Here is a 13,670-nt window from a genome sequence, read left to right as displayed (position 1 = left end):
CCTTCCCTCCACCAAGAATTTTATTTTGACAAGTCAGAACCATAAAATAATTTAAGAATTAAGAATTAAACAGACTGCAGATCAGAATTAATGTGGAAATATGGTAGTCAAGTATAGTAAAAAAATCTGCTCTTAAGAAAAATCAGCAAACAGGCTGAAATAGCTTCCTCTGAAAGCTCTTCAAAATGGGACCATGGAAAAATTAAGGAAGGAGCTGCCATTATACTGTGGTCATTAACAAAGCCCCTAATTACATCAGTTGGCCTTTTAAAAGAAAAAAAAATATTAAAGATAAAAAAGTTTATGGAACAGTTTTATTTCCTAAAATTGACAACATGGTAAAGTTAGGGAACTCCCTAACAGTCATGATACCAATTTCTCGAATACTTGACAATATATTTTTTTTATTTCCAGGAGCAAATAAACAATAAAGAAAAGTTGATAAAGTCAGCGTGTCCCTGCTGTGTAATTTAAGTTGGTAGGAGACCTAATTCAGCAACCTCCAGAGTCCTCCTCAAATCCAGTTTCCTGTGACTTTATCAACTCTGATCCATGGCAACTAAAATGGAGTATATAAAATGGGATGGCAAATGTTGTTTTGACAAAGTTTATTACATTCAGAGAGGTCCAATTTGTGAGGCAACAGTGGGTCTATTAGAGTATATTTAGTCTAAAGATACTACATCGCTTCTCCCTATCCAGAGACTAATTTTCTCCTCTCCCTTCAGCTTCCCATTTTCCTCAAATTATAGTGTTTCTTCAAATTTGTAATTATCTGCCTCTTCAAAACAGAAGGGAACTAATTTCTCATGAGAACTTATTATCACAGAGATCACCTCTAAAGCAGTACCTTGGTACCCACTTGTGTTCTATAAATGCTAAGAAAAATTACAAAATGTTGTCTCATAGTGGGAGAAAATTCTCTTTCAGAGAAGGAATGCTTTAAAACACATAAATGGAGATAAAAGTAGACTGAATCAGAAAATGGACATGAGATTTGGCTAGAAAACAACTAATATTCTGATACGAAGATGCTCTGGAATTAAAATGTAGTCCAAAAAGCTGAATTAATATTTCAATTAAAAAAGGAAAAAAAATGAAATGAAAAGCCAAAGTAATTTAGTTGGAATCCTGCATTTACAATTAGGGTGCCATGACAATGAGAAAGCTGCTATGGCACAAACATTAACCACACATTCAAGAGTAAGAAAAATAAAGACTAGGTTTGGTTTCTATACGTGAGATTTCTGCCCCAGGGTTGAAAATAAAGGCTCTGGGGCCATAACATACTTACAATATTAATAATGTCTACTTCAATGCTTATTATCTAATATCTGCAGAGATACATTTGAGAAGATAATTTTGTGTTTGAAGCAGATTAAAATGTACTTAATTATCCCAGATTTGTTTTCCAACTCCAGCAACATTCTGTCCCTCCAACCTCAAGCTTGATAATATGTTGATAACAGCCTGCATTAATAAGTAGGTGATAGCTGACACCACTAATTAACGTATTACAACCGCAGTTGAACTAGGATGATGAAATATATTTAACTGCTTTCTTATTCATAAGCCAGCACGTACAATAGAATTCCCCATTTAAAATTCTGCAATTTCATCACAGGCCACAGAGCTATTTTAGTCAATGCTTAAAACACCTCTTGTATTAATCCTGTACATTTGTAACCCACTAGGATTGTCTTGAGTTTTCCCTGAACTCTTGCTGTTGCATTCCAGCCTCCCAGTGTACACACAGAGAAGCTGAGGTCAGCAGCCAGGTCTACTGGCTTTTAAGTGAGAAAACCAATAAATTGGGCAGCTTTGATAAAACGCTTCCCGCTACACAAGGATCACTCACACAGGCCCAATATCCTTTGCCTTGTGCTATTTATATTAATTGAAAAACAGCCGGTGAATTACCTCCTTCATTCTGCAACAGACATTCTAGAAGGGAGCAAACTCAGCTCGGCACAGAAAATCTGACTATGAATAAATACAAAGCCAAGCTAAAATATGGGTGGAATAGGAAATCTCAAAGATTGACTTTAAACCCAAAGTGCAATAGAAATTCAAACCCTGAACTAAGATACACACGACAGTGAAGACAAAGCTCTGGGTGTGGTATTATCCACAAGTGTCCCACACAAGTGTCACAGAGACAGAAAGAATCTGGACAGATTTTTCCCTTCTTCTGACCTTCAGCTCACTAATCTGGAAAATCTTTCTATGAATGTGAAGTGTCTTAATGAAAATGTTAATTTAATCTGTCCCATTTAATTTGGTCTAAATCCTTTGTCAGGAAAGCTGGCCCCATCTTTTCATTTCCAGTTTTATTTTCAGACACCCATCTCAGGTTCCCATCTTGATTCACTTTAAGGGTCTCATGAAGGAAGAGTAACAGTGAAAAGGGAGAACAGCACTGGAGGCCACTGCCACCACTCATTCAGCTTGTCACAGGCAGCACTGTGTGTCATCAATTACAAAGCATGTATCAGGAACAATGCTAAAAAGGCTAAATTCCTTAATTACTTTAAACGTAACTTTTCCATGGAAGATGATTTCTCTTTTACAACTGAAACACCCAACAAAACCAAACCGCAGGATAAAAGCCTATAACAAGCTATCTGAAGTACTGATAATTTACAATCACAGATTTTCTAAATTTATTTCCAACTGTATTTCTTTAGCCTACTGTACCTTGCATAAATTGGAAAATATCCATTTCCACTACATAGTTATGTCAGGCAACGCTCTTTGTCCAATGCAACAGACTTAGACTATCAAACAATATTCTTAGAGGCTGCCAGAAAGTGATGGAAGAAAAAGTCATCACAACCTGTCCTACACTTTGCTACTTCCTGTGTGTGCTACTTTTTATCTTGATTGCTGGCATGTAGTTTCCCTTCCAGCCCTGTTCTCCACATGCTCCTTGGTGCAGTCAGTTAATAATTACAGTGATGTGGACAGACCTCTTGTAGCTTAATACCCCAGAGCAGCTCAGTACCTGGATCTAATTTTCCGTAGAACAGAGGAGAGTAATCAGAGGCAGAAGAAAATAAAGAAAAATAAGCCCTTGCGTTTAATTATTTACTTGATCTCTGTGTGTGCTTCATATATATGCATGCATGGACAATATCATGCTAAGTGAAAGACATAAGAACATGGAAAAAGATACCTCAACATCTTTGGCAGCCGTCCCACAAATAGTCCTGAAAGAAGTCAGGGGAAATAAACAATTACATACTCCAAGAGTTATGAAGCCTAGGGGGAAAAATCTTGAAAATTTCCAGAGAAAATGAGGATGAAGAAAACAGGAACTTCTAGGAGAAAACTGAAATTAAACTTTCACACAGTATTTTCTCTCAGAGTGAACGCTGAAATAGCTTCTGGCATTTAGCAGTATTTTATTCACACCATGCCTCAGAAAGCCTTCTGTATTAATCTGGACTTCAAATGAGGCAAAGATGAATCCAAGCTGGAAGAGACACCATCCAATTCAACCCTTTTCCCCAAGACAGACTCAACTATATGATGTCATTCCTGACATACCATTCCTAATGACTGCCGGTGGAGAAACCCAGCGATTTCTCAAAGCCAGCTATTCCAGGGTTTCACAATCTCTATGTTGCAGGTTCTCCCTCTGATCTGACCTGAAGTTTTCCTACTCCAGAAAGCCCCTTATTTCTTGCACCACCCAGCATGACACTGAACACACACGACGCCCCTTCTCGGCACAGCTCTTAAAATACCCGAGGCCTACCACGTCCCTTCCCATTTTTCTCTTCTTTAGACTAAACAGCTCAGTTTCTTCTGATCCTTCCCCCTGAGTTATCTCCCTGAGGGATCGGATCACCCTTCTCTGGACACTCTCCAATGATACAGACGTTGCTCCTGGAGAATGATGCCCAAGTTTGGGCAAAAGTTCTCCAGCTGTGAAGAAGAAAGTCTCTTCACAAACCTACCAGGCCCCACAAACAAACTCACGTGATGTTTGCCTTTTTTGTAACAGCATGACATTGTTGACCTCACACCCAGTGCATGATAAACTGTAATTCCAGCTACTTTGCTAAAGGAATACTGTCGAAGGAGTTGATCACCATTCCCAGCCTGTTAAGTTTCTTCCTGCCTCAGGAATTCAGCAGAGTGTCTTCTATTTATTACTGCTGGCTTTAATTCTACTTTATTTTTCATATTATGTCTCTAATTTGTCAAGATGATTTTCAGTATCACTACAATCCCTTAATGCTGGCAGGCCCTCCTATCTCACCAGCACATTTAATCAGAACACATTATTTAATCATCTCAGTTCTTAATGGAAACACTGATCAGAATTAAACTCAGGACTGCTGACTGCCAAGTCCCTTTACTCCAGAGCAGATAAAGTATCAGGTCACCTCTTGGTACTTAAGGCTGATACTCTGCAGCCCTCATGTTTTGTTAACTACAGACCAGGGAATATATCTAATGGAGTGTTATATATGCTTCCCAGTATCCCGTCAAGGCTCCAGGACCCTCTGCAGCAGCTCAGAGCACAGCAGGTGACTTCCCAGTCACACACCACTGTACTGGCTCCTTCCCAGAGCAACACCCTGCTGGAACTGCAGCCTGGACCAGGATGCACCCAGGAGCAGGGGGAGAGGAGGCTGACCAAAAACTCGCACCCTCAGAACAAAGGATTTCTGTTTGCCTGAAGTCAGCTACGCTGCCTTCAACTCAAAGTACTTAGCCCACTCCTGTTTGCCAAAATAAGTCTTAGTTTGCTCCAACATTGTCATTTTTAATGCTGAACTAGGTATCACTACACAGGGATGCCTAGAGCCATATGCCTAACACATATAGCTATATATAAAAGTTTATAAATGTGTGACATTTCTGAATTAGGTAAGAGATATAACTACTTATATTACAATAACTCTCAGATTATGCTTACTGATTATACAATCTATTTCTGTCTGCTTTGAATGAGCAAATTCTCAATATTCCATTTTATCCCAGGGGGAAAAAAAGGATTTAATTCCCCAGACTTTCAGCATTTCCCAACATCTTCCATCTCTGCATTCCATTCACAGTGCAAAGCTCATTCCTGAGATAAGTGCAGGGCTTCCACGACTCAGAAAAGGAGTTCAGATTCTCACTGATCTGTAACCCCAGCTGTGCATCAGATTTTACAGAGATCCCTACTCTGGAATAGATGAGAAACCTTCCTGTGGCCCAGATGCATTACAGTACACATCATGGTCCCAGGGCTGCATGTCTGATGGTCAGCAGAAAACCAGGAGCCTAGAGGAGAAAGCAGGTATCTAAATAACCTCAAAAGCATTTGCAGCATATTAAGTCTAGATTCCTTCTTATCAGTCAGTACTAACTGTCAGATTCCTTTGCTAAATTAGATATTGTTCCAGCAAATACCACTGCATTACATAATGCCTACTACACAGAACTGGGGCAGCTACCCCAAGACATGTTCCTCTGAGCTTGCAGGCTTTCAGCCAGGTATCCCATTCTGCTCAAATTATGTAGGTTTTGAGGAACACCTGTTACTTTCAAGAAGAAACCAACCACAAAAAATACTGTATCACACAAAACAATTAATCTGTAGACAATTGATGTCATTCACACCCAAGCCCAGCAATGACCACAGGTTTAGTCCAGCTGTAGGACGTGGGAGAGGCCAAGCAGAGTCCCAGAGCTGCACAGGACAGAGCACACCCTGTCACCCGGGTCCCTGCTGCCATTCCAGCTGTGCAGCTGCTGTGCTGAGCTGCTCCCTCACCTCCCTTCACAGCCCCAGCACATCACACTGGCCCTCAGCCCGCTGGCTCACGCCTTTCTTCTCCATCCCCGAGGCTCAGCTCAGCTGCAACCCCCACACACACCCAGAAATGAAGCCCAAAATAAAAAGCTGTGGAAGCCAGCCCTACTAGTGGCCTAAAAGCAATAGTTTTGGATGGAGTGAATGGGGAAAGTGACAATACTGTGGGAAAGCAAGGAATAAAAGTAGCCAAAGGCTCACACACAGGGTGTGAGAAAGCAGATAGGGACTCAGAAGTGGCCAGGCTGACACAGCTCACCAGCTGCCACATTGTGGTACCACACACAGGGAAAAAATAATTCTGCCTCTTCCTTCTAACATGTCACCTCCAGCCTCCTTCCTTCACACACAGGACAGCCACCAAAAGAAGGGTCTCTTTACTAACACCGGCCATTGAGGGGCTGCCTGGAGACCTGTCAAGAACTTGGGCTGTTCAAAATCTTCTCCAAAATTTAACTCCCACTTGGCAACCTGAGTTAGTGTTCCCTCATGACTCTGATTTACACAAGTCCCTCTGGATCTGACTGATCCAACAGGTAATGTTTACAACATGTTCTGGCTCAAGGTGTTCATGCCCATGGCAGGGGGCTGGACTAGGTTAGCCTTCAAAGGTTCCTTCCAACCTAAACTATTCTTTGGTACTATGTTAAGCACTGGATGTGTATTGGGAGGCATGGAGCATCCAGATTATCCTCCAGAAGACGAGCAGGTCTTCAGCCTGGAACTAACACATTTAAGAACTCAATAAATAACAGTACTTGTCCTGGATTAGGAGTGTCCAAATCATGGCATTTTAATCAAGACACATCTTCTAAGAAGGCATTAAAAGCGGCCATCAAAGCATTTATCTTCAGCAAGAGTGGAAAAGTATTCTCTGAACCTGCCTTGTGAGTACTCTACCCAGCTTATTAACCCCTCACCAATCCCTCCCTGATTTCTCACTCATGAGAAACAGTTCTCTCTACAGCTCCTTTTTCCCTAAAGTAGAACAACATAAAAAAATACTCTAAGGGCTTCAGACCAGCAGACTAAGAAAATAAAGATGAAATATAAGCAAATTTCTTTTTCCTATGAAAGTTTCCAAAACCAAAGCAGGCAGATTTGCAGAACCATTTCCGCCTGGCAAGCCAATGAAAAGACCAGGGTTCCTCAGAACATGCATACCTTTTACTGTACTTAAAGAAAGATCAAAGTAGTTAAACTGAGTTACAGTTATTCTTAACTTGTATTTTTCTCATGTTTAGACAATCTCTGCAGCCTCCAAGAGCCAGGGCAGCACCCTGGTTCCACTGGAACCCGGTCATCCCATTCCTGCAGCTGCTCCATGAGTCATTCCTGTGCAGCATGACACTGCCTTTGTAAAGCACTGCTTCCCAAACCATCATCCTCAGAAAGCTGGCTGGCTACGTGCTGCTGGCGGAGCTCCTGGCCTCCAACTGCTGCATGCCTTTAAAGACAACCAAGATGCACTGAACCCTATCCTGGCACACGTTTCCCTTGAAAGCTGCTGCTTTAGTTGCTGCAGGGCAACTCTGTTCTTGTGAATGAGTGAGGAGGTGTCTCGAAATAACTTCTCAGACACAGTCTGCACAAAGAAGTAAAAATAAAACCAAAACAAAGACCTGTGTGGAATTCTTGTTCTAGATAACGTGTCAGCTCTTCATGAAAATCTCCCTGGTCCAGCAAGTCTGGGAAATAGACTGAGACTGGGAATTATCTCCAGCTCTACCATATGGAGATGTGAGACACCAGGCCAGTTGCTTGTTTTATTTAACATGTCTTTCTTTTACCAGCAGTATTAACAAGGCCTTGTTCCTGTTTATACTTTGGGAAGGGAGAAAATAAACTTCTTTCCTCTCATTTTGTTTTGCTCTTTCAGGAGTTCCCTGTTCCTGTCAAAGCGAGTTAAGCTAAACAGAGACAAGGCAGTTTTGCTCCAAAGTAAATGTGTCCACACTAGGAGATTATTTAGAAATTGTTCCTACAGTTCAAATGCATAAACTCCCCCGCTTAATCCTCATTAGCCTTCTGATGTAAGAAGGCCCTGAGGTTGGGTAATTATTTTGTTAGCAGACCACAGTATAACACAACTTTAAGGCAAAGCACATGACACCCACCCAGTGCTTTCACCAGTTAGGAGAAGCACCTATTTTAGTGGTTTAACATTAAAGTTTGTCATTGTCTGCAAAGTGACAAGAGCAATGCTGAAGCTATGAGGGTGCTGAGAGAGCCTGAACTCCCTGTGCCCATCCACGTGGGAAAACAACCTCATAAATGCAGGACAACCCTTGGAGAGAACTCACATCAAGACAATGTCAATGAGACCCGCGACCCAACTGCAGTGAACACCAGCAGAGGAGAACACGAAAGGCTGGCACTTCCCTAAGACAATTCCTCCTCTGAGTGCCTCGCAAATCACAGAGCAAAGCGGAGCAGCTCTCTCCCCAGCAATAGCATTGTTACTTGACAACCAGCACGTCTGTCAGTGATGCTGTAAAGTACCAGTGTGCTCCGGCACGCAGGGCAGCTCGCAGTGCTGAACCCTCCTGCCTCCCTGGGTGACAGCTTTGTTTCGCTGTTTCAAACCTATCACAAGTCCATTCCATTCAAGGGAACCAGAGAGGCACCTTCTGCCCATAGGACAACCCAGACGTGAACCTGCCAGGCTCACCCGTGCTCTTTCCAACAGGGACGGCGTTTAGTTTAGGCTGGAGAGGCGAATGATGAAGTAGTAGCAAACTTACTTTCCAGTGATCAATTGGCTTCTGGATGGTGTACACATGGGCTGGACATAGTAGTTCTCCAGCTTGACCCCTTCGGCAGCCAGCTTGTCCAGCGTGGGCGTCCGGATCTCAGAGCCGTGGTACCCCACGTCCCTGAAGCCCTGATCGTCGGCCAGGATGAAGATGATGTGCGGCTGCGAGCGGGGGGCGCCGGCCACGGGCTCCTCTCCCAGCAGGTTCCCCGGCGCCTCCCCGGCACCTCCCCGGCGGCTGCCCCAGGCCAGGTAGCCGCAGGTGAGGAGGCTGAGCAGGGACAGCCCGGCCAGCACCGCCGCCACCATCCTCCCCGGGCTGGGGCGGCGCGGCCGGCGGCGCCCAACGCGGGCCATCCACCGCGGCGGGAGGGCGGAAAAACAGTAACGAAAAGGAAATAAATCAACAAAAACCCAACAAAGCCAGGCGGCCTCGGGACGGGCAGCGCCCGTCAGGGCTCCCGGCGGGCGAGCGACATCGCAGTCACCCCGACTTCGGCAACTTCAGCCGCTGGAGCCGGTGCCGGAGCCGGGCGGGTGGGCAGGGCCCCGCCGGGGGTCACAGCACCCTCGGCCCGCCCCCGGCCCCGCGCCGGGGCGCCGCTGCCAGCCCGTCCCGGGGCCGCTGCCCATGGCGGGGCGAGCCGGGGCGCCCCGGGACGGGACGGAGCCGGGACGGGCCGCCCCCCGCCCGCCTCCTTCGGCGCTGCCGGGCCGCGCCGCTCCCTCCGCCCACCCTCACCACCGCCCCCGGTGGCTCCCGGTGCTCGGACCCGCCGGAGGACAGGGGCGCCCCGGCCCCGGCAGCGCCCGCAAGCCCCGCTCCTCCCTGCCCGGCCCCTTCGCAACCCCGGCTCCTGCCCCTGCCCGACCCGTCCGCAACTCTTTTCTTCCTTTCCCTCTCCTCCCCTCTGCCCGCACCTCCTCCCCTCCCTCGCCCGCCCCCCGCATCCCAGAGGAAAACCTTCCACTCCGGTCGGCCGCCAGCCCCAGCCTCCCCCCAACAGCGAGGTGGTCCTGCTCCTTCCGCCCCCTCGAAATATTGATTGTTTTAAGAGTTTCTGACTTGGCCACAAACATCTGGAAGGTATGAACGTACCGGATTTGTTTCCAGCCACAAACAGCCCTAAATCCCAAACCCTCCAGTTCTGGCGAGGCTGTGGCAAACGCCAGGAATGCGCCTTTGCAGAATACAATCACTTTTAAGAACTTGGGTTAAAGTACGAATGTGCTGCAGTTGCAAAATACAACTTCACCCTGTCCTGGAAGACACCGAGTCAAGCAGAAACTGATATTCACACACGATTAGGCTGAAGTGAATCTGCAGGTCCGACCTGTCTAACATGAGTCAGCATGAACAACTTCTAGTCCCACCAGGTTTTATAAAGTATTAACTCTTAAACAGACACTTGGACCAAGCCCTCTAGTTCCTGCACCTCTGTGCTAAGCTCCAGCTGGTCCCTGCCAAGGGACTTTCTACATCCCTCTGGGATCTCTCCCAGATTAAGAATAAAGTAGTGCTGTCTTAAGTGAACTTTAATTTGGGTCCAATCTAACTAACCTGCTTCACATCAGGTTATACAAAACTGTCCCCACTCTAAAACGTCCACTGAAAAAGACCTCTTTAGAAATAACTAAGTGTTATGCCAAAGTTCTCAATGCTACAGCAGGAAAACATGGAAGTAGAAGTGGATTTAGGGATTTCAGTGTGCTAAGTAACAGCTTGTCCACGCTGAAAAGTGATACAATAAAAGTAAACTGCACCCTAAAACCTGCAGAGTTTCACTTCTGAGGTAGAACATCTTCTGAAATCACAGCACATTAACACAAGCTCTTTTAAAAAAAAAATCCAAAATCTTAAACTTAAGAAACTGTGACATTTTCATCTACCATCCCTGCCCATGGCAGGGGGGTAGGAATTAGAGGTTCCTTCCAACCCAAACCATTCTGTGATTCCTTGAAGTTACACTTAATTTAAAATAATTTGCTATTCCAATTTTTACTCCTTTTCCCCACATTTACAAGACCAAAAGAATATATGTAGAAATTTAAATCCATAAATGGTCAAATGCAAATTGGATTTGTGATGCCATCTTGTCTTTAACACGAAAAAATATGATACTTTCCTTTTAATATAAGCTGTAGTAGCACCATGGACTCAGACAAACATCAGAGTATCATAGTAAGTATCTGATCAAATGTATATATACACATTTTCTAGCAGTAAAGTAGGAAAAAATGTATTATTAAGAAGATGCCATAGAACAGCTCTAAGAGGACAGGAGAATAACGCAGCCTGTGACTTTGCAGTGCCCCATTAACCATACCAAACCCTGTCAGTCCCCACCCAACTGCAAATGAAAATATTTCAGGGCAATCTCTGCCAGACATCTATAAACTTGACCTTCTCTCTTTTTGGGCCTGACAAAGCTTCCTTTTTTTTTTCCCCACTTTTGCAAAAACAAAAGTAGGCTTATGTCAGCAAAATACTCTGCTGACCTTCAAGCAGAAAGGCCTTAGAAGATAATGTGCTAATAATATTCTACTTAGTATTTGTAGATGCTCAGAAATTGTAGCCAAGGTTTACACAGACCATTCAGGATGCTTAGTGAAAAGAAGAGAAGAGTTGTGAAAGCTGGAGGAAGTATTTTTTCCCTGAGGGGAAAGAAATCCCGAACATCCATAGGTATTTAAACTTGTGTGCAGTGAATACATTAATTCAAACATACATTAGTTAAAACTGAATTTAGCACACCATTAGGAAGGGATATATTTTTAGTGCTTGCCATGCAGTCTCTGTGTGTATTGAGCCCATAAAATTAAATTTGTGCAGAGTGGATGGCTGCAGCTGGAGGCTCATCTGCAGTTACCTGCAGCACGGGTGGGGGCTCTTAGAGGTGCCCTTTGCTGGTTATTTCAGGTCAGGCTGTCACCAACCTGCTCTCACCGAGCCAGAAATGTCTGACACACACAGACATCCCAAAAAGAGCACGTGTTCCATTCCCTTTCTCTGCCCTGACTGGCCCTTTGTGCCAGCTGCCTCGGGAAGATGACAGTCCTGTGGTGCAGGAGACTGGAGAGAGCTCTGGCACGAAGGCTGAACATGCAAACTCTCATTCCTTGTGCCAGCACTCTTCCTGAGAGAGAGTTTCACTCCAAGTTACAGAGAAACAGGAATAATAATGGTAAGTGAGGGCTTGGGAAGACAGTTTATAGAAAAAATAGATTCAAGTGCTAAGGCTCCTACGGTAACATTTGAACTGTTTTTCTAACACTGAGGTCGGTCTTGAGAAGGTAATTCTTCCTAGCTGGAGAAAGGTAATTCTTCCTAGCTGGAGTCTACATGTTTCTCTTACCTGTGACTAAGAGCTGACAGTAACAAGGAATGATGCAATTTGGGATGTGCAATTCAGTGCTCTTCCTAATCATGCCTGAGGCCAGGAAACTTTGTCTGCCTGAAGAACAGCTCTGTGAACTGCTATTTTTAGCTGAATTGCTGCAACTGGAGGAAGAACGAAGCAGGCTTTGGCCTACACACAGAGTCAATATTCTACATATTTCCAGGAACAGTAACTGTGCATTTCCTTTCACCTCGCTCATTTCTGCATGCCCCTGTCCTCAGCATACCTTCTTCACAGGGGAAGGAAAAGGCAGCACATCCCTGCACTCTGCTTTCCAGGTGAGTGCTGTGCTTTTGCCAGGCACTCATCACTGAAAATAGCAAACTACAACATGAATACAAGTCTGGTGAGTCACAACCTTGACATCATTCCCTTTGCCTCCTTTGGTGGACCCTGGTAATTAATTTACAGATGTGCTGCTTGGGAATGCTCAGATTCCACCCGTGGCTTATTCCCTGCTTTATGATGACATAAACAGAGCCTTGCTCTGAGCTTATTCTATATTTAACACAGATTTTCCTCAACTCCCCACTGTATTTTGTAGGCAAGGGTCCAGATTCTGATCTCAGCTGCCTGCACTGATGTAAATGTGGAGTCACTCAATTGATGCCAATAAAGTCACTCTGGAAAATTGGGATATGACCTTAGATATCCCTCTCGTGTCAGTCCCTGCAATCACTGAAACAACACAACTTTGGAGCTGGTGCTGGCCTTCCTAGAAGAGTCTCCCATTTCCCAGTTACATAAGGTTAATGGTCCCAAGTGAAACAGAACAAAGTCTTTAAATTCCTGTAGTCCTACTGAAATGGCTGCTTCTGGAAACAGCAAGTGGTGTGCTTCTGTAGGAACTGGGGAATTTCAGTAGCACATGCCAAGTCACAGAATCACAGAATGGCTTGGTTTGAAAGGGACCTTAAAGACCATGTAGTTCCATTTCTGTGCCATGGGCAGGACATCTTCCACTAGACCAGGTCACTTAGCACAGGTCACAGTTGTCTGTCTGGCTGTCAGAACAAGGGGTGTGGACACTTTACTGGCTTTACTCAGTCTCTGAAGAGCCAAATAATTTGAAGCACACATTCAGAGGCTGCCACAGCCATCAGCATGTTAGTGCTTTGAAGCTTTGGCATGTTGGCTAAGACTCTCTCAGCTACAATCTCCAGCACGGCTTCCTTGCCATGAGCAGTATGGAGGGAACAGTCTCATCTGTTCCTAAAGCCTGTGGCTTTACACAAAGGTCACCTGTCCTGTTTAAAACTGCACTCTGGTTTAAAACTGCACTCTAGTGCACTTAAAAAGGCCAGAGCAAAAGAAGTGGAGCAAGGCATGAGCTCATAACAAATGCAATTGCAACATAAATCTAAGAAGTTCAAACAGGATGGAAGATTTATTCTCTTTTCAAGATTACTGAAGTTTTACAATGGAAGAAAAACTTTTTTCTCTGTCCAGAAAAAAAACTCCCTACTTTAGGAAGGATACACCACAGAGTGCTGCAAGTGTTCTACCAACTGCCTGGCATTCACACAACAGGACATTTTTATCCCATGCAACAATAAAGCTGAAAATATAGACTGGTCAAAAGGGTACAACTGTAGCAAAAATATAATTCTAAGTATTTCTTTTGGCCTTGTGAAGGATTTGATTTCAAGGTTATGGGTGCACAGCTGACAAAACGCTGTGCTTTCCAATGCAAGCCTTTAGG

The 13,670-nt window shown here is 44.5% G+C and overlaps 1 protein-coding gene across 12 annotated transcripts in view; it reads right to left on the bottom strand.

The window, feature by feature from the left end:
- ARSJ (arylsulfatase family member J) overlaps window positions 1-13,670 on the bottom strand; it is a 117,140-nt gene that overhangs the window by 38,024 nt on the left and 65,446 nt on the right. For 9 of the 12 annotated variants that reach the window (XR_014955252.1, XR_014955251.1, XR_014955254.1 and 6 more), the window contains exon 1: window positions 8,557-9,134. The exons of the other annotated variants lie outside the window; for them this stretch is intronic. Coding sequence is in view for 1 of the 9 variants with exons in the window: in XM_031504670.3 (XP_031360530.2) it covers window positions 8,557-8,924 (368 nt within the window). In the remaining 8 variants the exon portion in view is untranslated. Of the gene's footprint in view, window positions 1-8,556; window positions 9,135-13,670 lie in introns of those variants that run through there. 12 annotated transcript variants of the gene reach the window in all.

Source organism: Lonchura striata, chromosome 4, assembly GCF_050655825.1.
Source record: "Lonchura striata isolate lonStrDom1 chromosome 4, ASM5065582v1, whole genome shotgun sequence".
Taxonomy (NCBI): domain Eukaryota; kingdom Metazoa; phylum Chordata; class Aves; order Passeriformes; family Estrildidae; genus Lonchura; species Lonchura striata.
This window is presented reverse-complemented; position numbering and strand designations above follow the sequence as displayed.